General features: G+C 37.8%; 3 protein-coding genes across 4 annotated transcripts; 1 reads left to right on the forward strand and 2 right to left on the reverse strand.

Moving 5' to 3' along the window:
- Positions 1 to 1,517: 1,517 nt before the first annotated feature.
- On the reverse strand, positions 1,518 to 5,555 carry LOC144662510 (protein MIS12 homolog). The gene is made up of 9 exons (XM_078523324.1): positions 5,394 to 5,555; positions 5,173 to 5,240; positions 4,416 to 4,478; positions 3,863 to 3,922; positions 3,457 to 3,540; positions 3,132 to 3,194; positions 2,277 to 2,334; positions 1,874 to 1,968; positions 1,518 to 1,769 (listed from the first exon to the last, which is right to left on the reverse strand). The coding sequence occupies exons 1-9, from the start codon at positions 5,476 to 5,478 to the stop codon at positions 1,707 to 1,709; spliced, it is 639 nt and encodes a 212-aa protein (XP_078379450.1). The 5' UTR covers positions 5,479 to 5,555; the 3' UTR covers positions 1,518 to 1,706.
- A 270-nt stretch (positions 5,556 to 5,825) lies between these two features.
- LOC144662506 (uncharacterized) lies at positions 5,826 to 23,652 on the forward strand. Of its 2 annotated transcripts, none has more exons than XM_078523317.1 (29): positions 5,826 to 5,956; positions 7,138 to 7,364; positions 8,182 to 8,326; positions 9,161 to 9,270; positions 9,778 to 9,963; positions 11,884 to 11,919; positions 12,118 to 12,198; positions 12,342 to 12,458; positions 12,779 to 12,877; positions 13,151 to 13,306; positions 13,741 to 13,821; positions 14,164 to 14,196; positions 14,320 to 14,400; positions 16,061 to 16,156; positions 16,260 to 16,337; positions 16,907 to 16,969; positions 17,476 to 17,531; positions 17,772 to 17,837; positions 17,975 to 18,086; positions 18,561 to 18,944; positions 19,434 to 19,540; positions 19,798 to 19,897; positions 19,989 to 20,024; positions 20,642 to 20,702; positions 21,242 to 21,357; positions 21,484 to 21,597; positions 22,361 to 22,578; positions 22,946 to 23,132; positions 23,270 to 23,652. In XM_078523317.1, exons 2-29 carry the CDS (start codon positions 7,179 to 7,181, stop codon positions 23,540 to 23,542), a joined length of 3,378 nt encoding a protein of 1,125 aa, XP_078379443.1. In that variant the 5' UTR covers positions 5,826 to 5,956; positions 7,138 to 7,178; the 3' UTR covers positions 23,543 to 23,652. The 2 variants fall into 2 exon arrangements, with proteins under 2 accessions (XP_078379443.1, XP_078379444.1); XM_078523318.1 differs by having other exon boundaries at positions 20,645 to 20,702.
- Positions 23,653 to 24,165: 513 nt separating this feature from the next.
- On the reverse strand, positions 24,166 to 26,681 carry LOC144663201 (trafficking protein particle complex subunit 1-like). Its single transcript, XM_078524121.1, has 4 exons — positions 26,484 to 26,681; positions 26,240 to 26,310; positions 24,680 to 24,818; positions 24,166 to 24,300 (listed from the first exon to the last, which is right to left on the reverse strand). The coding sequence occupies exons 1-4, from the start codon at positions 26,580 to 26,582 to the stop codon at positions 24,184 to 24,186; spliced, it is 426 nt and encodes a 141-aa protein (XP_078380247.1). The 5' UTR covers positions 26,583 to 26,681; the 3' UTR covers positions 24,166 to 24,183.
- Between the last annotated feature and the right edge of the window lie 12 nt (positions 26,682 to 26,693).

A 26,693-nucleotide genomic window follows, 5' to 3' on the forward strand; every position in this document is an offset into this window, starting at 1 on the left:
ACGACTTTCAGGTAAAATGCACAAACTGTCCAATTTAAGAAAAATTGGACAGTTTTGTCTCAGCCAATCAAATCGAAGAAAAAACAACATGTGACGGACAGTAGCCAATTAGCACAAAGCATAGCGTCAGCCCTGTAAACTTGTCGCATTGTTAGTCGACAATGGCGGAATTTTTATAAGGCAAGTTTGCTACGTTTTTCCATTCCTTATTTCCTTTTGAGCTTTTCAGCAAAAGTAACAACAAAGAGAAATTTTCTACGTTGTCAGAAGAGCTAGCTACACAAAAAAGCAAAAACCAAGAGAAAAACACCTCCAATAGTACAAAATTTGGGTGAAAGTAAGTGCAGCGAAAGCGAAGCAAGAAATCTGTCAGATATTCATCGCCATGAGCTAGATGCGATTCTTTGTCGTTTTTTGCTGAAATTCGAAAAGAAAAGACGGCGATGAAGTACGAACGAGAAAGTGGAAAGCAGTATGTCAGATTCAAGAAGTTGTAAAGCTCTTCGGACACTTTGTTTACGACTTTCATTGATTGATGCAGTGTTTTCACTTACTTTGTAGCAAGCTTCGCAAACTCAGGTGAATAAATTGCACTGTTTTGTTTACGTTTTGTTTGTGAAGACAATGCTTTGAGTGAGTTGCATGTGCTGTGTTATGCCTACTATTGTTGAATGCTTTTCCCGTTCTGGACATTAGTTTATTGTTTACGCTGGATTGACTGACTACAAGTTATATAATTAATATGTAACCGGACTACATGCTTGTCCAATTTGGAAATAATTAGATTCAAAAAATTCCTCTGACAGCCAAATTGGACTCGGCCTACGGCCTCGTCCAATTTTGGCTGCCCTCGGAATTCTTTTCATCAAATTATTTCCAAATTGGACAGCATGTAGTCCAATTACGTATACAAAATGGCAGTAAACCAATACAACCAAATTTTCCTGGAAATGTGGCATGCAGTTACAATATCTTGCAGTCAAGCATTTTTGCATATTCCTCAGTGTCAACTTTCTAGCAAGGCTCGATTTCCATCTGCTTTGTGAGCCAGCATTCCTTGCAGCACTCAGTTGAGAGGAGCATGACAACAGGACTCCCACAACAGCCAGAAGTCAAGCCTTTTTTCTAACATTGTCACCTCTGAACAAGCAGCTTTCAAATTTTGCCTGCCCAGGGCTATTGTTTGCTTGTCTTAGCTTACTTTTCAGTATGATTTAGTTGGCAGACACTGGGATGTCGCTAAGCGCTGGCTGCCAGCTTATTTCACTGGCTGAAAGAGAACTTAAATCCGGCTGAAATTTCACATGAAAACAGAGACAAAACCTTTAGAGCTGCCTAGGACAGAAAAGCTAGCTGGGCCTGTTGATGAGCCAGCTAAGTGTTTTCTTAGCTACATCCCTGTTTAGACAACTTGTCTATGCCCTCTCCCCCCCCCCCCCACCCATCACTGATCAGGCTAGTCAGCATGAAAAGTTACTTTTCTGGTAGGGAAATATACTGACTGGACAGCAGTTTTTTTGAGCCCTGATTTAGATTTGAGTTTTTGAGAAAGTAACTTATGACATGACCAGTGTGCCTGTTACAATCATGGTAAAGAAGACTTGAAATCTGATCCACGTTGCTGGACATGTTGGTGATGGGTATGGGGTCAGAAAATATTTCTTACTTTAACCACTGCAACTGTGGTAGATTTATCAAGTCTATGTTCATCCTAGTTTAATTTTCTTCTGTTTGCTCTTGCTTGTAGACAATCCTTCACCAGATGGCATCTGAAAAGTAGAATAGGGAGAGGACAATACAACTTTGGGTCACAATCTTCTAAATTCTCATAACACGCATATAGAATCACCATAGCGGAATTATAGCTTTATACCTGAACATGGAAAGCACCCGCATTGAGTCCATCTGCTAACAGATCATGAACTTTCATTGCTTCCTCGTGTATTAAAGTCAGGCCTTGTTTTAAACCTGGAAAACAACAGAGACATGAACAAATCATGAAGGTCACACAATACAACTGTGAAAGACAAGGTACAAGCTTTATGTTTTACTCAAAAATTTCTGGGGCACACATAGAAAATTAATGATCAAAATTTAGACAAGAAAAAGCACTTTAAACTATAGCTCGAAACCCCACAGAATAACTTTTTTGGAAAATTCATCTTGCATGTAGATGTCTGTTTTGCATGATAAATGATTAAATGACAATATTTATTTTAAATGTAACAAAATCCCAACTATAATTCATAATTCCTTTCAAAACAATTTTATTTTACCTCCAGCTCCTTCAAAAACCTTCTCTACTGCATCTATTTGTTTTTCAAAATTGTCGAGCTATAAAACAAAAGATTAAAAATAATTTATAAGAAGTTCACTACCTTTGCATACAGTATAGTTGCTAATTTTACTGTAAACAGCAGCTTGCAATGAATTTAGCTTACACTATTTATAGGTATAAATCACTGTTAACTAACTTGTATGGTTAACTTATCTTCTTATCTAGATGCAATTTTGTTTTAATTTTGATTCCAATTATGTGTTATACTAGTCTCCTTCCGGGAAGCACAGTGGCCTAATGATTAGTGCTGGAATCCGGATCGTGCGGTCCGGCTTCGAGGCCCTGGCTGGGGCAGTGCCGTAGTGTTCTTAGGCAAGACACTTTACTCTCATAGTGCCTGGCTCCACCCAGGTGTATAAATTGTACTGGCAAATTTACTGCTGGGGGGGGGGGTAACCCTGTGATGGACTAGCATCCCATCCAGGGGGGAGTATAAACACTCCTAGCCACTTAATGCTACAGAAACCGGGATAACTCCAGCCTGATGAGCCACTTGGCTTGATAGCAGGCTTTACATCTACCTAGTCTCCTTTGCAGCTGTTGTTTGGGGAGGTTGCGTGGCGTGACGACCCCAAACGACAGCTGCAAGGAGACTAGTGTTTTCTAAAAATAAAAAAAAACAATGCAAAAATTAAGAAAACTGCCATGTTCAGCTAGCAATAAATGATCAGTTCGGCGGCTTTCTGTGGTTAATTCAGTGGTAGGTCATACACTGATGTGTAGATCATACAGATGAGTCAGCTTTAATTACTTAGACAAACATCAGCTGCATAGTGAAATCAATTAACGTCACCTGTTCTTGAGCATTGTCTAAGTCTTTAACTTCCTGCTTCAATGCTGAATTTACATACTTTGCCTGTAAGACAATAATAAATGTGTATGATTCTAACAAATCACATTGCTAAGGGTTGATAAAACTAAAAGTGAACTTAATCAAGGCTCAAAAAAGTGCTGTCTGGTTGTCCGGGACAAGCACAGTATATTTTTCTGCTGGGCAAGTATTAAACTCTTCGTTTCACTTGCCCCATAGGCAAGTGCTTATTCCATTTCTTTTTTTTTTAATTTCTGCTTACCGGTAATAATCAAATTACATTAAAAATTTATTAAGTGATACTTACTGCCTTAATTTTCCTTTCAAGTTCTTCAAGTTCTTTATCAATCTCTTTTTCATCTTCCACTGTGTATTGATGGTCATGATGTACCTTAAGTTTGAAAAAAAAATGGCAGAATGGATTATGCTTGTGACAAATTTAAGTGTATTGATGTCTGTTTGTGAGCAGTGTCACTACTTGAGGGAGGCTGGGTAGTCCTTCCACTTGGACCAGTTTGACTGTTAGTGGCCATCATTTTATTGTAGTGCGGCATGCCAAGAAAGTCTTGTCCAGGGCTAGTGGATTTTCTGAAGGTTAGTGACTTTTATCCATTACTAGCCCAATGTACAACCCTACCCTAGTAATGGCAGTATTTTAACCACGTCACTACAGATTAAACACAGGGTTTCACATCTCTAAATAATTCCCTAACCTTATCTTCTGGTAATAGAATATTAGCAGGTATCTTGAATATATTATTCTTAACATAGACCTGTGAAGAAGAAAAAAAACTTATTTGAATTTAAACTCATCAACAATACATAAGCATGGGGGAGGTGCCTGAGAGGATGGTGGAGCCAAGAACTGCATCCGAGTGCAGTTGGTAACCATGACAACCCTGTGAGTGACTTCCACACAGGCACAGCCACAATGCTAATCAGTAACTATATTTACCACATACTTACCAAAAGGGAGGGCCGGGAAGGGGAGAAGCAAACTTGCGAATGTGTGCGTAAGGCAACACAAACAAAATGACCTGACCATCAACAGGGGAGAGCTCTGTAAAATCCCGAGCCACCCCTGCAAGGTTAAGGGACTGCCCCAAATACTTATAATGGAAACTGCCAGCATTGTCTCATGATTTTAACTTAGCCTTAATTCAGCCACATTTAAACATTCTGCATATTGAAATAACTAGATGATAATCTTCCCAAGGTAAAATTCCTACATGCAGTATTAATAGCATTTCTTTGTTCCTGTTTTACCTCAAATCTGTCAAAAGCTACATCAATGCTCCTGTAAAAATTGTTGGCCATTTTATCACTTTCCTAAAATAAAATGAAATAAATCATGTTAAGTACTGGTATACGCAGTGAAGTTTTGTAAATGTTCAGTGTCAATTATCAACTACGGCAAATTTTAATTTTAATTTAATTTATTGCGGTTTTCAGTGATATGCGACAGCCAATGAACCATGAAAAACAGAAACAGACAAAATGGATTGAAATCTACCAATCACAACTGACAGATAAAAAGCAATAAAAGCACTGTTGCATGCAAATTTGGTAATCTGATGTTTTGAGCAATAGCCCAAATTTCCAGAGTTTAATAATTCCTAATTTAAGTTGACAGATTACAATCACTTTTTTGCTTACCGCATGAAGTTGTTCTTCTGTAACGTCACTTGACAAGGAGGGCTAAGTTAAAACACGAGATTGTGTTAAAAACACTTTTATTCACTCAGCATTCAGCAAAGGCTAGATTTATATCTAAGGGAGGGGGGGGGCAAAATGTTAAGATGGGGCCTTTCTAATTTGAAAAGCAGTTGGAGGGGGCAGAGCAAAGGTAGGATTTTAAACCTATCAGGCATAATTGTGTCTTTTAGCAAAAGGGTAAAGGGGAGGTGGGGATACTAATTCTTTTTAGATCAAGACCCCCCACTGCCATTTTCATTTATTCATTCTGCAGAAGGAGACGGGGGGGGGGGGGGGTCGGTCCCTCCAGTTTATAGTTCGAACTTACCTCGCTTTTGAGAAGGTTTTCCAGTTCTTGAAAGCAGTCAACAACATAATCGTTAACTGCATTGTACACTGCAAAATATGCATATAGTTTTAAAGCAAGCTTATATCACAAGGAACTTGATCATTCGCTTAATATATTTTGATCCTTCATCGCTCACTGCCACTGTTTCAATGGCGACCGCAGAAAGTTAAACTGAAATAAGAGATAAATAAGAGATATACCTCCATCTACAAAGGATTCAGGTGTAAAACCGAAGAACTGAGTCTCATACTCATGTTCTGTGGGATTTATATTATCAGGCTCCATTCGGCTCCCGCAAGTTTTACATTTACAAGCGCAGACCTGTGAAGAGTTCTGAACGAAGACAAAATTCGCAGCGGAGATCAAAAACTTCCCGCCACAATAGTGAACAAAACTTCTGAGTAGGGTGGGGTGAGAGAGTGCTTTTATTTCTCAGTCTGACGGTGATATTATAGCCCAAAACAATTTTAGTACAGTTTTAAAACTTTTGAAATGTTACATTCCTTATATAAAGTTCTTTATGAAACCGCTGTTGTATATGAAGAAAAAATTCAATCGATGGAGGCTTTTTCCGACTTACCCTCTACCGGTGAGTCTGTGGATACTTCACGTAGGGGACTGGTACTAGTGTACTCTGCGATTTGTTTGCCTTTCACAACGGTCGGAGTTCAAGTCAAGTGTTTTGTTGCTGCATTTCAACACTTATTTTCACGATTGTTCTTTCCCAAATTGAGCGGATCTCCTTCCGATGCACATTATTTAGGTAAGTTGGTTTTGTTTGTATCTAATTTCGTCCTCATAAGCTGATGGCGTGACGGGTCACTTGATGCAATATTGATTCTTCCAGCAAGAGCCCTGTCAAATGCTTCGTTTTCAATTTGCTGTACACAGTTTCGTTGTTAATGAATATAAGCTTATGAAGGGATCTCAGTGTTTGCATCTTGGTTGCCTTGGGCGTTTTTTCAGATCGCAATTAAATTTAGCAGCAGAACACTTGATCATGAGCTCGCGGCTGCCCAATATATTTTCTTATAAGTTTACTTGATCGTTCAGCAGCCAGCCCTGCATTCGCTTTCTTGATTGCTCATAAACAGTTATCTTATCTTATTACTGACATTCTACTGATCCTAATGACCGCATCAGTCTATATTTCCCTTTTATCTTTAACTTGTTGCATCTTTACTCTCTCCTGGCTGAAAGTTTCACCACATGATATTTGTCAGATGTAGTAAATAATAAAGATGGTAAATTTTAAAGTGTATATGACACAGTTTTTTTTATTTGCCTGATCGAATGTACGTGGAGTCCCCGACGGGAATCGAACCCATGGCCTCCCAGATACTGGTTGGGTGCTCTAACCACTGAGCTATGAGAGACTCGTGGTGAGCTGGGCCATTTACTAGGTTGATATGTGACACGCGTCCTGATACTGCTAGAATCAGCAATGTCAGAATCATCAAGTTTGTAGTAAATAATAAAGAAAATTTACCACCTTTATTATTTACTACAAACTTGATGATTTCGACATTGCTGTTTCTAGCAGTACGTAGGACGCGTGTCACATATCAACCTAGTAAATGGCCCAGCTCTCCACGAGTCTCTCATAGCTCAGTTGGTTAGAGCGCCCAACCGGTATCTGGGAGGCCATGGGTTTGATTCCCGTCAGGGACTCTGAATTTTTCTTTGTCCCATGCTCGTGTCATGTTGAACATTTCATCTTCATTTGTCAGATGTGTTTATATGCATCCCTGTAGCTTAGTACTGCTGTATATTAAATTTACACTCAGATCTTTCATTTGCCAATCAATTACCCTTCAAGTGAACGGGTCAGGTTGTCCAGGGAAGGCTATTACACTGGATTTTTGGTATGGCTTGTCTATTTACTGGTGACCAGAAAAACCTACATGTAAAATGGTAAACTCCTATAACTTTGTTTTCTTCCAGATTATTAGAACATTCTAGATCACCATCCTCAATTTTCCATCATGGATTACAGTCCGCAATCCACAGCTTCATCTGTCCCATATGATTCCACCTTGACACACACCATGTCAGTAGCAGATGACATCAAGACTCAACACAGACAACTGTTCAACCCTGTTACCCCTGACGTATCACCTCCTCCACACATGGCTAATGGAGGATACTCTATGCAGAGTAGAGAAGCTCCAGTAAGAATTTAAGTCCAACGTGAGGCTAATGATCGAATATAGTTAAACATCGATCATCAGGCTAAAGTGCAGAAATTACCCTGCTAATGAGATTCATCTTATTGAATAACAATAGTTCCTATTGTTTCCTGCCTTGTCCTTCAATGAGTCCCGACTCTGTGAATGTCATTTGCGGGGTATTCTGCAGTTGCTCCCATCATCATTAGGAAACCTCCATAATACAGACAGCTCTGTATTACAGACATTTTACTTGTTCCCAAAGAAACTAAAATTGATGCAATCTCTGTCTATAATAATTCTTACTAACCCTTTGGTTGCCATATTAAGGGGTTTGACTGCGTCTCTATGATTGCTTGGACATCATGTTGAATAAACATACTGGATGAATGATCATGCCAAATCTTGGAAATAAAATGTTTAACTAGATCAAACATTTTCATTCAGCATTTTGTGTGGTAAACAACATTTCGATCGTTTAACTGGTCCACCCAACATAATGTTGGATGAAAAAAAATGGGTCTTGGCTTATAGCCGAGTGTTTTGGGTCTGTTTTTTGTCAGAGTTTTACTGGTTCTAATGAACAAAAGTTTAGGGTCCTGGCTTATAGCCGGAGTCGGCTTATAGTCAAATAAATGTGGTATTAGATGGAGCTTTTTATGCTTTGATGTTTATAAGATGATACGCTTTTGTAAGAAAAGGACAGACCTCCTCTTTTTTGTTCATCTGTGTTGATTACATGTATGTTGCTATTTCTCCTCTTTTCTTTACCACTTCCTTCCTCTTTACTATCTTTTCCCATCAATTTCTTCTCTTTCAGCCAGCACGGGAGTTAAGCAGTATGACAAATACAGATATTCAGGAAATGGAGCAAGTCAGAGAACATCTTCAACTAATGCTGCAGAACTGTAAAGGATTAACTGATCAGGGAGATTATGAACAAGCCCCAAGTACAACAACTGCAGGTGAACAAGAGTGGTTATAATAAATTGTTATTGATTGGTTTACGTGAATGTCTTCTGCTGCTTAGCCCCTGTTTGAGAGATGTCTGAAAATTAATCCTAAAGATTTTAAACTGATGACTGAGGTTCTTCCTTTGAGATCTATATTCAGTAGTGTCTTGGATAAATTGGTGAGCATTAAGCCAATCACTGAGACACTACATGGATCTCTAAAGAGCTATAACATCAGTATGATATTTTTTAGCTTGCTTACCATTAGTCAGAACTGGCCAACTTGACCGGTATTATTCAAGAATCTGTTGTTAGTCAGATTTGTCCTGTCAAAGCAGTGAAAAAGGTTAATTTTACATTCAAAACCACCGATCTGGCCAGTCACTTCTGACAAGATGGTAAGCACCCTGCATCCCCACCATGGCCTGACAAACATCTCAGATTTTGTAGTCAGATCATGAGCCTTTTAGCCTATTACAAATGTTCTTCCAGCAGCTAAGTCTTGAGCAACAGTTAAATGTGTATCTTCTGGAAACTAGATTGGCACCAGTTCATGTATTAGACCTGGGTAACTGTATTCAGGTTGTCATGATTGTGGAACAAAGAAAAATTAAAATGAGTCCTCAAGGGAAAGTGAACCCTTTCTTTTTCCCCACAGCATTTAGATATCCTATTAACACTGAGGTACAGGGGGACCAGTGGCAAGCTGGGTTATTTACTAGGTTCATATGTGACATAATTCCTCTTTAATTAAAAATTTAGCTAAGATTGGAAATTTTTTTTTACTGTAAGTGATTTTGTTGTTATGAAGTAGAATACAAATGACAGCTCAGGTTTTTGTTATAGACTATGAAACACAAGGTAATGAAGCTGATAAAGAATCCATCGCCAGTGTGGAAACTACATCTTTGTTACAAAGACTACTGCCAAACTCTTCCCCACTATCTGAACTACAGGTATTGGAAAATGTTGTGTTTTTTATTTTTATTTTTGTTCTGACTTCTGTTTGTAGCCAGTGATATCAGGCCAGGTTCATATGCACTTTGAAAGCCTTTGTCACAACGATTTTCACAGTAGTTTTATTCCCACTCTAGTTTAACTCTGATTTTACACTTTCACTTAACATCTCACATGTTTTGCTCACTCAACTGCCTCATGGCTGTCTTACCGGTCCAAACCAGTTTTCCAACTAACGTCACTTAAGAGTCACGCAAATTGTCCTGCAGCTTTCAGTTCTGACACCTAAAAAAACAAATTTAGGGCCTTGAAAGTCCTCGCTCTGGCATTGTCTGTTTGTAGCCCCTCATTTTTTTTCCTCGGCCTCGGCATTGTGTTTTCTCATTTCTCAAGTGCTTGTCCACTTAACTGACTCTAAAAAAGGGAGGGACTACTTGTAGTCAAAAAAGGTGAGAGAGGTCTCACAGTTTGAAAGCCTGCAATTGAATCTTAAAATTTTGTAATAGGTCCATTTTCAAACTGCTGAGCAAGGCATGCCATCTCATGATCATCACAGCAGACAGATGGTGTCGTTTTCTGGTGAAAGAAGGTTTAAGGCGATTCCTAGCAGTAAAGTTACAAGTGATAAAACACTTCTGTCTGAGAACTCCCTGCTGAGAGATCAGGTGGAGAAGGAACGGTTTAGAAGAAAGGTTTGTGATGATCAACTTCTGATTTCTTATTACTTAATCAATACATCTTCAAACAGAGATCTGATAAGAATTAAGAAACTCGTCAACAAGGAATATTGTTTTGATACACATACCACCGAGTCCTCAGACCTACATTTTATACCAGTCAGAAAGGAGAATACAGTAAACACCCGCATATAAGAACAAATGGATTAAGAACACCAGGCTGAAATTTGGCCAATAAAGCCCCATTTTTAGTGCAGAATGCACTATTGTGATGGTTTGTTGGGGCTGTCGTCCGCTAACCCGCTAAGGTGTAAACTTTAATAGTCAATTAATTAATTAATAACAATTAATTAATTATTCCTTGTGAAGGGTGGTGGGGGTGGGGAGCACCTGACCGTACCCCTAGGTAAAACCTGGAGCACATCTACGTTACTTTCATATGAAGATCTCAAAGGTATATATTTGTTTCAGAAAACCCTTTGTTCTCCTTGTGGTACTACTCGACGTTCTAGGGCAACGTACTTTACGCCAAACGCATGCGCAAATTAGTATACGTTTTTGCTGGAACTCTCATGAACATCGCGTGTATTGCGTGTTTGTGGTAGGATTGCTGCAGACTTCGTGGCGCCAAGAGAAAACCGCAAATTAATTTAATTAGATTTTTAGACTTTCACAGCGCTTTCGTAATTAGTAATGCAAAAACTTGCACCGGGATTTTCGGCGTGAAACTCCTGATAACCAGGAAACAATTGTACTGCGTTTAAAAAAACCTTTCGAAAGAGATGTTTTTTGACTAGATTTGCTCTTTACTTTTTGAGAAAAGCCTTTCGTGCAGTTTAAAATGCAACTTAATTAAATTAAAGTGAAATAATTGGCTTTATTATTGAAAGGAAGACAAATGCCACGGGTCACGTTACGGCATTTTCAAGGAAAACAACAAAAGTATCTTGTTACAAACGAACAGAAGTATCGTGTTACGTTTTCAAAGATTAGCGTAACAAAAACCCGGGAAAGAATACAAGTGGTGTTTCAACATCTAATTGCAAGTAAAATAAGGCAAATAAAAACACGAACATCAAACAATACATGTACTTTCAATTGTCGACTCCATTGCATTCTGCACTGTCCTTTGAGTCTCTGAGTTATAAGAACAAGATCAGCCTGAAAAATTTATCATGTTCTTATAAAATGGAAAAGGTGTCATAATTACATAAAAAACAAGTGATGTTATTCATCATTACCTATAATGAAGGACAGCCAACCATCTCATCTATAGGCTCAATGATACTGTATTGATTGTGATCATTAAAATCAAAGAAAATTTATTCTGAGATTTATGCTAATTTTACATCTAGGGGCATTTTTGGGTAGTATTACTAATATAGAATTTAAGAACATTTTAAGAACACTTTGAGGCTGATTTGTCACTAAGCACCCATTAAATAAGAACCCGATCAGCCTGACCTCCGAATTCATGTGTTCTTATATGCGGGTGTTTACTGTATGGCAGAGAACTGACCCAGGTTTTTTGGGGGGAGTTTGTTTTTTTCTTCCCTTTAGAAAGATTTTCAGTTGAGTGTCAAGTTCAAAGTAATAATTTTTCCCGTTTGGTTTGGTTTTGCATTACTATGCTAAGTGATTGTCCAGTTTAAACAACTTGACTGTGCCACTTTCTCAACCTATCAGATCTGAAGTATAACTTAAACGGTATAACCAATCATGACTTGCTCGCACACGTTTTCCCATCCTTTGTGCTTGCGACATGTCCTTGCTTTGAGTTTTGATTGGTTCATTGGATTGTCTGTGTGCTTTATGATTGGCCAGAGTGATAACTTTGAAAACTGCTCTGAACAATCATAGACTTCAAACTGTAGCAATTTTGTCAATACATTTTTCACAATACAGCTAAACATTTTTTTATTATTATTTTTGTAGCACTGTGAGCAACAAATACAAGAGCTGCATGGAAAAGTAAGAACATTTCGATGTACCAGTAATAAAACGACTTACTCAGAAACTGTGACACCACATACATCTGACACTGTCATGCTTAATACAATACTGTTATTTAAAACCATTTGGACACAGTAGACTATAGCTAGTCAGTACTACCCAGAATATGTATTCAGTAAGAGAGATAAATGGATCTATTTAATTATTGTATTACAGTTACTGGAAACTCAGCAACAGCTAGCAGTTGCTGTATCTGCGGAAAGGAAAAAGGATGCCATGATTGAACAACTTGACAAGGTTTGTGTGGTGATGCTTCCCTTTTGGTACTCAGTTATGTTGAAGCCTTGCATTTTTACTTGCAGAGAGTAAAGAGTGACATGTCTCTGCAAAGAACAATTGGAAAGGTTGAACTTTGATTTTTAACTATCCTTTTGTTGCAGACATTAGCTAAAGTTGTTGATGGATGGAAGAAACATGAAAATGAGAAAGTAGCCATTATCAACCAGCTGAAAGTGGAAAGAGAAACTGCGGAACAGTCTCAACAACGACAACAAGAGGTAACAGTGTTGTACTGGATTGTGTAACCAATCACTGAAAAAATATTGTAAGTGAATATAATAATGGTTAAAAAAATCTCACCTGGTAGAGGCAGACCAGTTGGCTATTTACAAACATAGCAGAAACTATCAAAAAACCACACAAGCCAGTGGTAAAAATGGGATTTTAACATTTGACCTCTGCATAAGGATTAGCATGACTTTGGGTAACTTAGGGATTACAGTGTATGTGGCACTAAATTACCTTCACTCGCATTTTGCATTGTTTCACTTTTGTCAAGAGATGTAAAGTTTTTTTACTGATTATTGTCATATTTCAGATGTTGCTGCAGTTTGAGAAAGAGTTAGCACAAGCTGTGGAAGCTTTAACAAAGGAGCAAGAAAAAGCTGCACAAGCTGAAAGAGAGAAACAGACACAGGTAGTAAAATCTTTTAATGTAAAAGAAATAACTAATAAAAGTTAATTAATCAGGTGTTATTTTTGGTTCTTTTAGGATTTGATTTCAAAGCAAAGGAAGTAAAACAAATATAGAGAGCAAGCTATGGCATAAGCATTATTTTGTACAGATCAATACCAGTTAGGGTCATTTGATGAAGACAGGCCTTTGCAAATTAAAGATTGTAATGATGGTAACAGCCTGTAACTTTAATAAATATTTTGAGATCCAACTTAGTTTTGGAATTATTTTAAGCTGAAGCAACAAAAAGAGGAGAGAAGCAAGTTACTAGAATGCCTGTCAAAAGAAAAGGAAACAGTGTCACAAATGGAACAAGAAAAAATACAAGTGATGAAGGAAAAGGAAGAAGAAGAGCAAAAGTATCTTCAGGCTGATCAAGCTTTGAATGAAGTAAACAAATTATGGTTGTTCTTACATTGTATCTCCATTTTTAAAGCAAATGATGTTATTGTTCCAGAAAATATCCATACCTCCCCCCCTGAAGGCTTTTTGGTAGAACCTCCTCATCCCTCTGGAAATTCCAGTTTAGCTTCATACTTTCCTTTAATAATTTTGGCTTTTGAGGTCCCCCACCCCCTTAAAATTTACAATGACCTTCAATGGGGTGGTTAACAATACAAGTTTGAAAGAGCAATGTCATGAAAAGCATATGTTGAAAAAAAAATGGCCAATTTTGTCAGGTTTTTAATTCTTAATCTGTTTTATTTCTTCCTCTGATGTAACCAGACTGTTTAAAAAAAAAGTCATTTACAGGTTGTATAGATATGTACTCGATAGTAAATTCTAAAGCCACAAAGTAATCCATTTAAACTGTTTATATTTAGCAAATGAGGATTTCTGAAGAACTACAGTCAAAGATTAGCAGTCTTGAAGCTGAACACAAGGGGACTCTGGCAAGAGAAAAGGTACAATTTTTTATTCTGTTTAAACTGAATAGGGTCAAAAATGCCTTTGCGTATCTAGTGTGATTGTAGTAAGTAATAAATTATTTTCATAAGTTTTGTTTTGCAACAGTAACCAGATTTTAGAGTGTTCAGAATCGCAGAACTAATGGCTTTTTTCTTTTCAAGACATTTCACGTGGGGAAAAACTTTTATTAGAGAGGGGTGCATAAATTAAAGGGAATGGTTATGTACAAGCTTTTCCAATTAATAAATGAAAATAAATTTTTAAGTGTGCAAAAAAGGGATATAAAAAATTTACCTCAAGATCTACACTTCTGTTAACATTTTTAATTATTTAATCAGGAAAAGCTTCAAAAAGAAATACAGACATCTAAGGCAAGTATGTTTTTTAAAATTGAAAATTAATAATATTATTGAAACTTTATTAGCTAATGACAACTTGCTGCTTCAGCTTTTCCATGTTTCCAAAAATTGATTTCTGCATTGTCATAATAATAGGATGGCCAAGCTGTTCTTGCATCAGTTCAAAAAGAAGTCCAACGTCTTGAAATGGAGCTTGATACAAGGAACAGAGAAAAGGTATTTCTGGCCTTATTCAGTCGAACTTTTCTAAGCCGTTTATTTCCTGTCTCCTCAGGCAGCTACAAAGCTTTATACAGGGGCTGATCTTGGGGGAGGGTGCAGGTGGTGTGATCGGTGACTCACACCCTGAGACCACAGGCTTACCATCCTATGTTTGTGAGGTCACAGCATGCCCATATGAATATTCAAATTTCTTCACTAATTGCTATTGTAAATATTTAAGCTTTCTAAAATCGGCTTTTACGACTCGTATTTGTAATAAAATTAAGTAGAAACATTTTCGCATTGTTAAGGTTTGTTTTTATGCCGTTTTCTTGGCGATTTGTAGCGCGCGAGAGCTGTTTTGGGAGTTTAAGTTTTCGACTCGTGTACTGAATACAAATATTTACACAAGGCGTGCAACTCGACGTCGAAGAATTCGGTACCGCCTCTGGAATGTAGCCGAAAAATCAAATTTCCTCGACTCGCTTTCATCGGAGATCCCGGTCCTCGAAAGAACAGTCTTCGAACTATAGTCTGGCCTAATTTGAGTGCAATCGGTTCGCCCCGATGCTCTTTTAAACTAGCTGGAATATCAAATTAGGTCGTAAATTTGCCTTTTTACGATGATCTGTACCACCTACTTGGACAATTTATGCAATATTCGCTATAATTGGTCAAAATCACTACCTATGCTCTCCCCAGAAAGCTTCGCCGTCGTGTTTTCCGAGCAGTATTTCTTTGGGGTACCCCAGAGGACTTTTGCAGTGAAACATGTTTTGCTTTCTGGGGAGAGCATAGGTAGTAATTTTGACCAATTTCAGCGAATATTGCATAAATTGTCCAAGTAGGTGGTACAGATCATCGTAAATAGGCAAATTTACGACCTAATTTGATATTCCAGCTAGTTTAAAAGAGCAACGGGGTGAACCGATCACACTCAAATTAGGCCAGACTATAGTTCGAAGACTGTTCTTTCGAGGACCGGGATCTCCGATGAAAGCGAGTCAAGGAAATTTGATTTTTCGCCTACATTCCAGAGGCGGTACCGGATTCTTCGACGTCGGAGTTGCACGCCTTGTGTAAATATTAATTTTGTATTCAGTACACGAGTCGAAAACTTAAACTCCCAAAACAGCTCTCGCGCGCTACAAATCACCAAGAAAACGGCATAAAAACAAACCTAAACAATGCGAAAATGTTTCTACTTTATTTTATTACAAATACGAGTCGTAAAAGCCGATTTTAGAAAGCTTTGATATTTACGATAGCAATAAGTGAAGAAATTTGAATATTCATATGGGCATGCTGTGACCTCACAAACATAGGATGGTAAGCCTGTGCTGAGACGACCTGCATAGCATTACAACTGGCATTCTGCAAAAAAAAAAAAGTCAGTTACGCCATTCCTTGGTGGTGCACCCCCTCCTTGGAAAAATACTGGATCTGCCCCTGTTTATAGTAGCTTGACTCTTGCAGTCAGTCTTCTTGTCTACACGTTTAAAGACTTGAAAAGGACGGAGCGGGGTGACTGTGATTCAATGTTGTTTTTTTCAGTTTTAACCTTTAGGTTTGTACAAAAGACTTAAATAAGCTCTAGGCTATCTTTGTTGACATTTTGTGTTTCTTTAATTTACTTTCATTGTAACTTATAAGGAATTGCTTTCTTAATTTTAAGGAGAGCTTAAAAATGGAGCTGCGCTTGATGGAAGCTAAGCATGAGGCAAATAGAACCAAGGAGGAGACAGAAAGGCAAGCTGAACTGGAGAGAGAGGTAAGCAGTGCAGGTTAACACCTCTAAGTTAGAAGTTAAATTATATTATTTCCAAAACACTTTTTGACCTCTTTAATAATTTACTATTTTTACCTTTAAACAGATGACAGAGCGGTTGGAGGAGATCCATGAGCAAATGTCTAAAACCGAAACAGAGATAAGGGAATCACACAGAAAACAGGTATTCCGTAAAAACAAAAAAAAGGCATTGACATTGACATTGCCACTTTTCACAAACAAAGTTCATTTTTTTCCAAATTGAGAATACTTAAGTATTCTTCAAACCTACATAAATTGATTACTTTATACTTTGCTGGGACATCACAATGTTGTTTTTTATCCCCTTCTCTCCCAATTCTTTGAGCTGCCTTGATAGATAAGACCTTCCACTGGTCAACTAGCTCAGAGAGCGTGAGTCCTTGGGTTGGAAGGTGGGGTTACTGTGACTGTGGCATGGCCTGCACCATGCTGGTCTATGTTGCCAGGGTCCTGCTTACTCCCACTCTCTTATACCACTACCACTGATTCCAATTCTGAAAGTGTGGCCGGAGCCAGAAGGTTGGGTGTGCTGCGGCAGGGTCCCTGCTGTGTTACGAGTCAGGGTAATAAATTAATTTCAGGAGACTGACTTGTTTAATGCTCATGTGGCCCTGCAGTGAAGTTAGTTCAATGACCCTTGATTGCCATATTGAATAACTGAGAAATCACTGACAATCTTTTGCTGAATGATGTTCTTGATCTTTCCAAAAGCTTCTAGAGATGAATAAGAAACATAAAGAAGACCTTGAGCAACAGCTTTCTAAATTCCATGAGGTTGGTACAAATGAATAATAATTATTAGTCTGCACTTTTAAAATCATGTGAACTCTGAAATGTAAATCTCACCTCATATCTGATGGCCTTGTTTTATGCTGTCATCAGTCATCTTAGCGGACATCTCATAAAACAATTTTTACTTCAGGGGGTACAACAGGCCACATTTTGTGGGTTGCAATATGTAGAATTTGATTCTTTTGTTTGTTTGTTTCTTCGACATCAAAAAAATGGTTTTAACCCAATCAGTAGTTGGGTTTAAACTTCAGAGTATGATTTTGAAATGCAGTTGCATACCGTCCATGTTGTCCACTTAAAAACAGATCAAGCAAGGGTTGTACAAAAACATAAGGCTGAACATTTTTGGCTCCCTTTCTCGAGCATGGAAAGCCCTACCCACACTCTGCCTGGTCAACGTTTGAGCAAATATTTTGGATCTGTTACTAATACTAAATACCATTGTGTACTAAGGCTGAACAATTATTATCTAACCAATTTTTTTGCAGGAGTTAAAAAGAAAAGACTTTAAGCTGAAGTCTACAACTGATGAATATGAAGAGAGGTATACATGCACATTCAGTTTTCGATTTTGCACTGTTTTCCATTTAAACCTACAGATGTTCAATGGCATGTAAATATTTTATGTAATACTACACTGTAAATGACTCTTAAAATTTTTCTTTTCCCTATTTGAAGTAAAAAGTTTTTTTCTCGAATGTAATGTCAATTTTTACATATTTAATTAAGTGTGAAAAACATTCCTGAAGATCTATGTTATGTTCCTGGTATTTATTTTTCTTAGAATCAGTGGTTTCCAAGAGAAGATGGCATCACTTTCCAACACAAGACAATACATGGAGAAAGAAAGGTAAATTCAGATTCTGTAATATAATAATATTGCAGAACTTTTGTAATTCAACTCATTGTAAGTTTTAAAATTATACCATTACTTTGCAGGTTGTAAATACATAAGCCTCTTACAATATGTTCAATGTTTATTTGTAGGCAAGCACTGTCAGTCCGACTGCAGTATATGATGCAGGCACATTGTGATGAAGCTGTTAAACTATTAAACTCCAGTGCTACTACGCTTTCCCCCTTATCTGGAACACAACAGGTATTTAAACAATTCAAACCATAAAATTATTCTACTAACAGTAAATCTGATGTAGCCTCGTTAGCAACGTAGCATTGAAATAATCCACAGCCTGGGCAGATCCCTGTAGATAAAACTTATTGGCTAAGAAACCATTGTTTGATATCTTTATTTAAGTAATGAATGAATGATCAACCACTGGTTTATAACATTATAAATATTTTACCACCACATAGTGATCATTGTAAAATGCAGTGGCTCAATTTTAAACCCTACTGGTTGCTTAATACAGTGGAACCTCGATTCAACGAACCTCTATATAGCGAAGTCCTCGATATAACAAACGATATTCTTCGCCCCAGTTATTGTAAAATATATGGAAAAGAACCTCGATATAACAAACCCTCGTTATAGTGAACATATTTTGCCAGTCCCTTGGCCATTCGTTATATTGAGGTTCTACTGTACTAGAATTTTTCTTTTGATATCTTTCAGACATCCTCTTTTCAGTTTAGCCAAGATCACAGCTCCTTTATGAAAGGCACTAAAGATGCATCCTTCAAATGGGGAAAAGACACTGAACGCCAGCCTGATAAAGTGCCGATCACAGCAGCCCTGTTTCCATCCTCACAACTACAACAACAAAAACAACAGAAAATACCAGAAAAATCCTTGTCAAGTCTTCATCCATCTTCCAGACCAGTGTATGTTACCCACGATAGCTCACACACAGACAGTGGCATGTACTCGGCAAGTTATCTCAGCATGAATGGCGATGGTGAAAAGCATGGGGTGTTATCGCATGACCAGTCTGGTGGTCTTGAGTTTTTCCCACTTCATGCTGTTGTTGACAATGACAGAAGTATCATCGGTGGACAGGTAACTTGCACTCAGTATGACTTCGTTAATTGGGCTTATTTAACATACGCAAAGAAATAAGGAAACACAAGCTACCATGAGTAGCTGATCATGAGATCAATAAAATACCTTGCAACCAAAAATAATGATAATAATCAACTGTTTACCCAGGATGACCCTTCAGTACACATACGTAAACGTACTGTTATCAACAGGGTACTGCTGACTAAAAATGGTTAATGGTATGCTGACAAGCTTTCATTGTCTGTTCAGACCAGTTTTTAAGGATGATGACCTTCAGTGGTGTGGTTATAATTCATTCTTATACTGAGATACAGTACTGTATGTTCGTGTGTTTTTAAAAAAAATTAAGAGGCTCAGTTTCTCAACAATATTTTACAGTTTTGTTAGTTTGCCTGCATGAAAAGTATGATGCCTTAGGGCTTTACTGCAGAATCAATATCAATTTATTATTTACAAATGAATTAAAATAATCCTGACTCTTTACAGTCGGTAATCAATGGGGATGGTATTGATGACAAGGAAGGAACCCTTCTGGAACAAGAACTAGAAACAGATAACACTCTATTGTCAGTGTTCCACACTCAGCAGCAAAGGTGAGTTAGCTACCATTACTAGTAGTATTGAATACTTTGTGTTCATATATAGTAAGCCATGTGGGTATGGGCATCACAAGGAAACAAAACAAATTACATTTTGAATCAAAATAGGGCTATAATTAAAGGGGTTGAGATTAATATTTTGGGTAGTATGACTCATTTTGCATTGAAAGAATTATGAAAATATAAAAACGGTTTTACAAATATCTTTTTTGTACGATTTTAAATTCATGTTGCATTTTTTTGGTCAACAGGCAATTCTCACCTACAGCTGTCACGACTGAGGATACTATTTCAGAGAAACTTCAAGAGCAGGAATCACGTCAGGCAGAATTAAATCACTATGTGAAAATGGTAAATTCTTAAACTAAGATAACAAATAAGAGCCAGCAGTTCCAGTCTCCTCACATGTACATATTATTGAATTTCATTTATTAATCTACAGCTTCTTCAAAGGTCACCTGGAGATCAACAATATGAGGTAAATTTAAACAAAGGTATATTAAGTGTTTTGCTTTTGGTGTTTTCATAACCATGGAGTACATCATGGTTATGAGTACATCTTTGAAAATCGCTAACATATCGTCATATCGTCAATCATTTACATAGGTCTTTCTGGATCCTTGAGATTCAGGCCAAGATCCTTAAAATCCTTGCCAAAGACTTCTACACATACTAACTTTGTTACTTAGAAGAATGCCTAGAAAAATAAAAAAAAGTAAATAAATAAATTGTCTTCATTTTACGAGGGTAGGCTAGCACGTAACAGTCTTGCGACTGACAAACCTGTGGCCCTCGGATTCCCGATCGAATTGGAATTTAGAAGTGTTGATTTTTGTGGAGGAAGGAAAACCAGAGAAACCCGGAGAAAAACCCTTGGAGCAAGGACAAGAACCAACAACAAACTCAACCCACATATGGCACCAGGCCGGAATCGAACCCGGGTCACATTGGTGGGAGGTGAGCGCATTCACCACTGCGCCATTCCTGCACCTAAAATAGATTGTACTATACAAGACTTAATTTTATATCTCCTAAACATTGAAAAAAAATTCCTCAAGTAACAAACTCTTATTTTTTGTATGAACCATGTTACAGCAGGAGAAACACCACCTCCCTAATGGCCTGATGTTAATTCCTTCGACTGCCGAGGGGCGAGGTTTGTGCAATTACATTGTCAAACTTACTTTAGACAGGCTGTAAAATATTGTAGTATTTGTGTTGAACTTTTCCAATTTGTACTTAGAGTGCTATTTCACTGTCCTAAAACTCTCAAACGTTTTCTATCATAGGGCATTACTTCGTTATTGAAAAAAGATTTTTTTATCTTACAAATGTATTTTATTTTTATACAGTAAAAAATCTGTGTGTTAGGCTAAAAGTTAAACACCCATTATATAAAAGTAATAAAAAAAAACATATAAACTTTTATACATAAGGAAAGGGATCACACCCAAAGAGCCTAAATTATTGTTAGACATGTCAATATAAAAATAGAAACATCTTAGACTCTGAATTGAAGGTTTCTAGTGTATTCATCACCAGTCTTATTGTTATTTCACATTTTTGCAATGTCCTATTGAAAGTAGTTAAATATGTCAAAAGCACTTGCAGCCTCACAGTGCCACAGCATCATCGGCTTCCTTGGACTGGCTACGTCTTTATTGATTAGTACTTTGTTTTCTTCATCAACCTTAGATGGATCTTCTTCATCAGGAGTGATATCTCCCATCCAATCAGATCATCAGACTGAACAAAGACATGCAAACACCCCACTCTACCCTCCCACAAGCTCAAGTAGTCACTCCTATCAGGTATTGTGATTATTGTTTATCAAATATTTTTGGAACATTATGAAACCATAAGAAAACTTCGACTAAAAGTGATTTGAAATGCAAGGTGGTTGATCTAAGAAGTACTGGTATTGATTTTATTTTCAGGATGTTAAACATACAGGACACCCAACACAGCCTGCCTTCACAAAGACTACAGTCACCCCAGCTGCATTCAGCATTCCAGCACAAGCCAGGAGAGATGTTGGTTTTACAACTCAGGTAATGAATAAGTTGTGGCTTGAAAGACTTTTATCTGACAATTTCCAAGAAAAATGGTCAAATTTAGGTCATGGAAAACTTTGAAAAGTCATGGAAAAGGTCATGGAATTTCAAAAGCTCAAAGGAGGACAAACCCTGTATTAGGGTTGCCGTGATTCCTGGACACCTCTGCAGAGGTACCTCCCTGGCTTGTATGTACAAGCATCTCAAGATGTGTCAACTGGGATAAGAGTGAAATCTTGGACAACACATAAATTTGTAAACAATAACTCAGCACTAATTTATCTGTCAGTAGTTCAGAAACACTTGAATGAATGTTAATTCCACTTTATTGTGCTGCATTACTCACATTGAGGATCAAAACACAGAAATAGAGTCAACTCCCACTGTAGCCGGACACCTGCACAACCACAATTTGGTATTTGTAATAGAGAAAGTCTGTTATAACAGAGTTACATGTGGAAGAGTTATTGTCTCAGCATTATTGTCACTTTTGTCTTGAGTGAAGAGACCTGCCTCAGCCTTCACCTGCGTCCACTGCAACAGGGATTGCCATTCCCACAAAGGACTGCACAGTCACAACAGATGCTGTTCCCAGACAGACACCCAAGGCACAAATCCATAATCCTCCGGGTTTGACAAATGCCTAACTACTACTACTATTGTCTCAGTCAGTAGTTCTTATTTGCTGGGACTTGAGCTCCTGCAGAAGTTAACTGTAATACTAATTAATTAATTATGTCTCCACTATCATTTTCAACAGATGCCATCTCAACTGCCACATACAAGATTAGCTCAAGTTGCCCCTCACACACCACCCCGTAGAGAAAGAGACAGTGATGATCAGCCTCCTCCCCCAGGGGCTCTAACTCCTCACCAGGTTGGTCAGTTGTCTAGAATGCTTGGTCTGTTCTCTGGACCTGGTCAGCCACAGCTTACAGCAGAGCAACTATTTGCTTACCTCAGAGGAGTTCAAAACAAGTATGTTGTAAAACCTACCAACAGTTTCATTTTATGCTGCCATCAATCATTATTACATTGACAACTTACAAACCCTGCTTACAGAAACAAACAAAGGGATTGAAATACACCATTACAACCCAAGACGCGACCTTTTGACCCACTGACAGACATAATCATATATTTTTCCAGAGACGTCTGATTATTGATGGCATTGTAAACTGCAACCATTCGTTAATAAACTAGGGTTTATTAACTAGACTAGAACCAAATTATTTTTGGTTTTGACCAAAAACCAAAAATAATTTGGTTGTTAAGCCTTGGTAATATGCACTAATTGTGTACAGCAGTGAAAGTGATGGTTGATGGCTGTTTTCTCTTTTATCAGTTCATTAGGGAACAACGCTTCATCAGGACCACACCCAGTCAGCACAAAAAGCCACAGTACACATGACCAGCATGTATCAGGGCCTGGGTCTAGCGTAAGGGACTCTCCTCCCCAGGCTTCCCACAGACAACAAATAGCAGCCAACAAGGCTAGAAGAAGTCTGGACACCAACTTTCACAAACGACAGGTAAGAACACACAATGATACTTTTCTGTAAGTAGATGTCATTGCAAATTGGGAGTCTGCATACATAACTAAGTTAACCAAGTTTTCTGGTTTACTGAAACAATTTCAACTTTCCGACTTGCTACTTTTGTTCTTCAGGTTCAAGGTGGTCAGCCCCAGGGCCCTTCTGTAAGTGGTCACCCTATTGTCCCATCAGGTGGCCAGGTTACGAAGTCTGCTGAGCAACCAGGCCAGACAAAAGTTTACAAACAGCCAGTCAAACAAGTATCAAGTCATGTAGGCCCTCCGCTCAGACATCCTGGGACACAAGATGGTGCTAAACCTGCAGCGAAACCAGGGCAACAAAGCAAAGAAACCAAAGTAAAACCTGCTCCTGCTGGGAAACAGTCAAAGATTAACGCTTGGAGATAGATTCTATTCATTGTCATTTATTTTTGTACTTGTAGATACATTTTACAGAGCGAAGCAAATATAGCTTTATTTTCCAATAAATTATCACCTGAGAGAAGTCTAATCTGATTTAAAACAGTTGTCTGTCATGACTTTTGTTGTTGTTGTTTGAGAACGTAAACACTGTAACACTAAGAAATAATGCAATCAGCAAGGGAAATAATCTTTCTGGCATGAGATCGACAGGATTGAAAATATATATATATAATAATGTAGTGGACACACTAAGCTAATTGACATGATTGCTAAACATCACCTTACCGGCTTCTCTTTACTATGAACACTTGCATTATTTTGTCCTTTCTGTCACCACATTACAAAAAAAAAAAATTTTTCAGACTCGACTTTGCTATATTACAAACACTGGCCTCCAGTTTTACACTTCATTTTGCTCTGGATCAAAGATCACCCTATGAGAAGTGAAAATACCAGAGAAACTGATAACGGAAACCAGTTTTTTCACAGTCATTTTTTTTGTATTTTACACTTCTTGCTTAACAGTCCACAAAGGAAAATGGAGGACTGCTAGCAGTCTTACTAGTCCATCATGTTTTATCAAAACTTTTGTTCCATTTGGATCTTGGATGTCTGTAAAAGCATGCTCAGTTGAAGATAGTCAAACTTCTGACATATGTGTCCAACTTGGAAGCAAACAGCTCACTCTGAATGGGTTCATCAAGGCGACAAAGAGGATTCTTTACCACATACTCAACATAAATCTGAAAGTATAAAGAAAAGTACTATCGGTATTCATGAACACAAATGCATTGGTGTGCGGCTGAGGTTAGTTGGGAATATTATGCAAGCATCTACAAGTTGCCAACTCTTGTACCCTGTGATGCACAGAAAGGTTTAATTTATTGAAATAACTGTCAGTAATTTTGATCAAGTCCTGTGGTGGGTGATGAGATGAGATTAAACTGCATTTCCTATCAGTGAACAGTTTTAACTTAAGAAAGGGCCAACGAGCAATACATCAAAGAACCAAATCCTGGTGCAACTGATCAGCAAAATGTATAAATAAAAACAGAAAGACTGACCAGTCAGCCTTTTTGTTTTTATTTGTTCGTATTTCCTATCAAGCTGACAGAAACTTACCTTGCTGTATATATTGAAGAGAACATCTCTTGTACTTCCCACACTCAAATCTGTGTTCATGATGAACTTGAGCCCTGTTGGTGTTTCATAGAAATGCAGCTTGTACTTGCTTGTTCTATAATTTAAGAAGCCATCTTTTCTGCTTTTGAGTTAAGGATTTCATTAGTGGAAAACAACTGTTCATGACAGATACCAGACATAAATAATTATAAACAAGTTAAATAAGGTAGATGACCGGTTACCCCAGTGGACCAGGCATACAACAGTCCCATAAGTGGCCACTTAGTCATGGGTTTTTACAATAATTATACCCTGGCTGTGGGCAGGATTTTGCATGGGTGGGTGCGAGCACCAGAGGCATGAGCATCTAGGGGGTCCGGGTTATTTTCCTGCGGGAAATTTTGAGAAAACAATTTCTTGAAGTCCACATTTCCTGCACTCTGAAAATCATTTTAACCCTCACTCCCAGATTAGGCAGACCTTTGTGGCCTGTGAGGGGGTGCGGACACACCCATGGCACCCACCTGCCTATAGCCCTGTCTTCAGAGGCATGGAAGGTCAACCACATTCATGATAGTGCTAAATTTCCAACATGGTCTACTTCCTGAAAAGATTTATTCAAGTATGATAAATGTAACAATCAAAATTTGATGTTTGAACCATTTTTGGCACTTGATAAATTTGACTTTTGAGGAAGGAACAACTCAGAACTTCTCTACACTGCACAGAGAACAGGAAGTGAACCTCGCCTACACATCTTTTTAAGCGATGACGTAATCGCTTATTGCCATGGCACGACGGGCGCTTTTATTCTGTCGCGATCGAACAGAAATCAAGTTTAACTTAAAACAAGAAAACGCCGCGTAGAACACAAAATCAAAATACTCCCGTGCAGTTAGAATGGAACACTACAATGTATAAACGAACGAGATAAATTATAAATGATGGGATCTATTAGATTAAGTAGACAGAAATTTCTAATGCTTATAATATAAAGGGCCGCTGTGAGCAAGAGACCGTTTGACCTTTCTTTAAAAGCTTGCTAGCGCGTATCGTATGTCGTTCATCAGATGTCACACTATAATATAACGCAATCTCTGTTGAGACAACATAGGGAAATCTAAAAAAAATTAGAATATAAAATAAAATATAACTGTTGTTCAATTGAGCAAATCTACAAAGAAAATGTATTAATTGCATCTTTTGCCTGTGAATTTATAAGTACTGTATTTATTTAAATTCAATCAGATCCTAACTATGCTATGCTATTTATACAATCACTTACATTGCTTCTTATGTTTGAAAAATGTAAGCTGCAGTTGGATAACAGTCTTTTTCACGCACAAAGTGTCAGCTACTTTTATTTACGATACGATTTTGACAAATTTCCTCAAAATTATGTAAGACCCCTTGTGAAACGTCATCGCTTCTGCATGCATTGCGTGCCATTTTTTATTGATTCCCACTTGAATGAAACAGGAGCATGTCGTCTTAACAGCTTCTTATGAACTTGCTAAGTTGATGGATATTTCAAGAGTGCTTAAACAATATTGAGGATACGATTCAGAGGGCGACATCCGAGCCACAAATGATTTGATTGAATACAACATTCCATACATCAGCTTGAATTCCTAAAACAAGCAAAATTAATTCATAATGCAAGACGAGAAGCTTGTTGTCTATTTTAATTTAACTAAGCAGCTTGTGTAAAGTACAGTCGAACCCCAGAAAGTGGGTTCATTAAAACTATCACAAGTACATACAGTACATGTATGACAGTGTCTAGGTTGAATCGAAAGCCTACCTCGTCCTTGGACATATTCGACTCTTTCCTTCTGTTCCAAGACTCGTAATAAAGACATGTGCCATTCCGATCAAATACATACAAATTGTAAATAGTCATTTTGTATCCTTAATTTTCAACAAAGGGCTACGATATCATAACTATGAAAGTGTTTTTCAGCGACCACCATTTGTATTTTCGCAGGCTCAAAAATGTCTCAGCGGTAAATGT

The sequence above is a fragment of the Oculina patagonica genome, chromosome 8 (genome assembly GCF_052425735.1).
Source record: "Oculina patagonica isolate OP01 chromosome 8, crgOcupat, whole genome shotgun sequence".
In the NCBI taxonomy this organism is placed as follows: domain Eukaryota; kingdom Metazoa; phylum Cnidaria; class Anthozoa; order Scleractinia; family Oculinidae; genus Oculina; species Oculina patagonica.

What these genes read in the sequence shown, in the direction of transcription:
- LOC144662510 (XM_078523324.1), bottom strand. Translation starts at nt 5,478, where the DNA reads ATGGAGCCTGATAATATAAATCCCACAGAACATGAGTATGAGACTCAG. An exon ending in TGAATCCTTTGTAGATGGAG is followed by an intron (nt 5,241 to 5,393) that starts GTATATCTCTTA and finishes CATATTTTGCAG; the next exon opens with TGTACAATGCAGTTAACGAT. An exon ending in TTCTATTACCAGAAGATAAG is followed by an intron (nt 3,541 to 3,862) that starts GTTAGGGAATTA and finishes TTCAAACTTAAG; the next exon opens with GTACATCATGACCATCAATA.
- LOC144662506 (XM_078523317.1), top strand. Translation starts at nt 7,179, where the DNA reads ATGGATTACAGTCCGCAATCCACAGCTTCATCTGTCCCATATGATTCC. An exon ending in GGGAATCACACAGAAAACAG is followed by an intron (nt 16,338 to 16,906) that starts GTATTCCGTAAA and finishes TCTTTCCAAAAG; the next exon opens with CTTCTAGAGATGAATAAGAA. An exon ending in CAAGTAGTCACTCCTATCAG is followed by an intron (nt 21,358 to 21,483) that starts GTATTGTGATTA and finishes TTTTATTTTCAG; the next exon opens with GATGTTAAACATACAGGACA.
- LOC144663201 (XM_078524121.1), bottom strand. Translation starts at nt 26,582, where the DNA reads ATGACTATTTACAATTTGTATGTATTTGATCGGAATGGCACATGTCTT. An exon ending in CGAATATGTCCAAGGACGAG is followed by an intron (nt 26,311 to 26,483) that starts GTAGGCTTTCGA and finishes TGCTTGTTTTAG; the next exon opens with GAATTCAAGCTGATGTATGG. An exon ending in TCTTCAATATATACAGCAAG is followed by an intron (nt 24,301 to 24,679) that starts GTAAGTTTCTGT and finishes TTATACTTTCAG; the next exon opens with ATTTATGTTGAGTATGTGGT.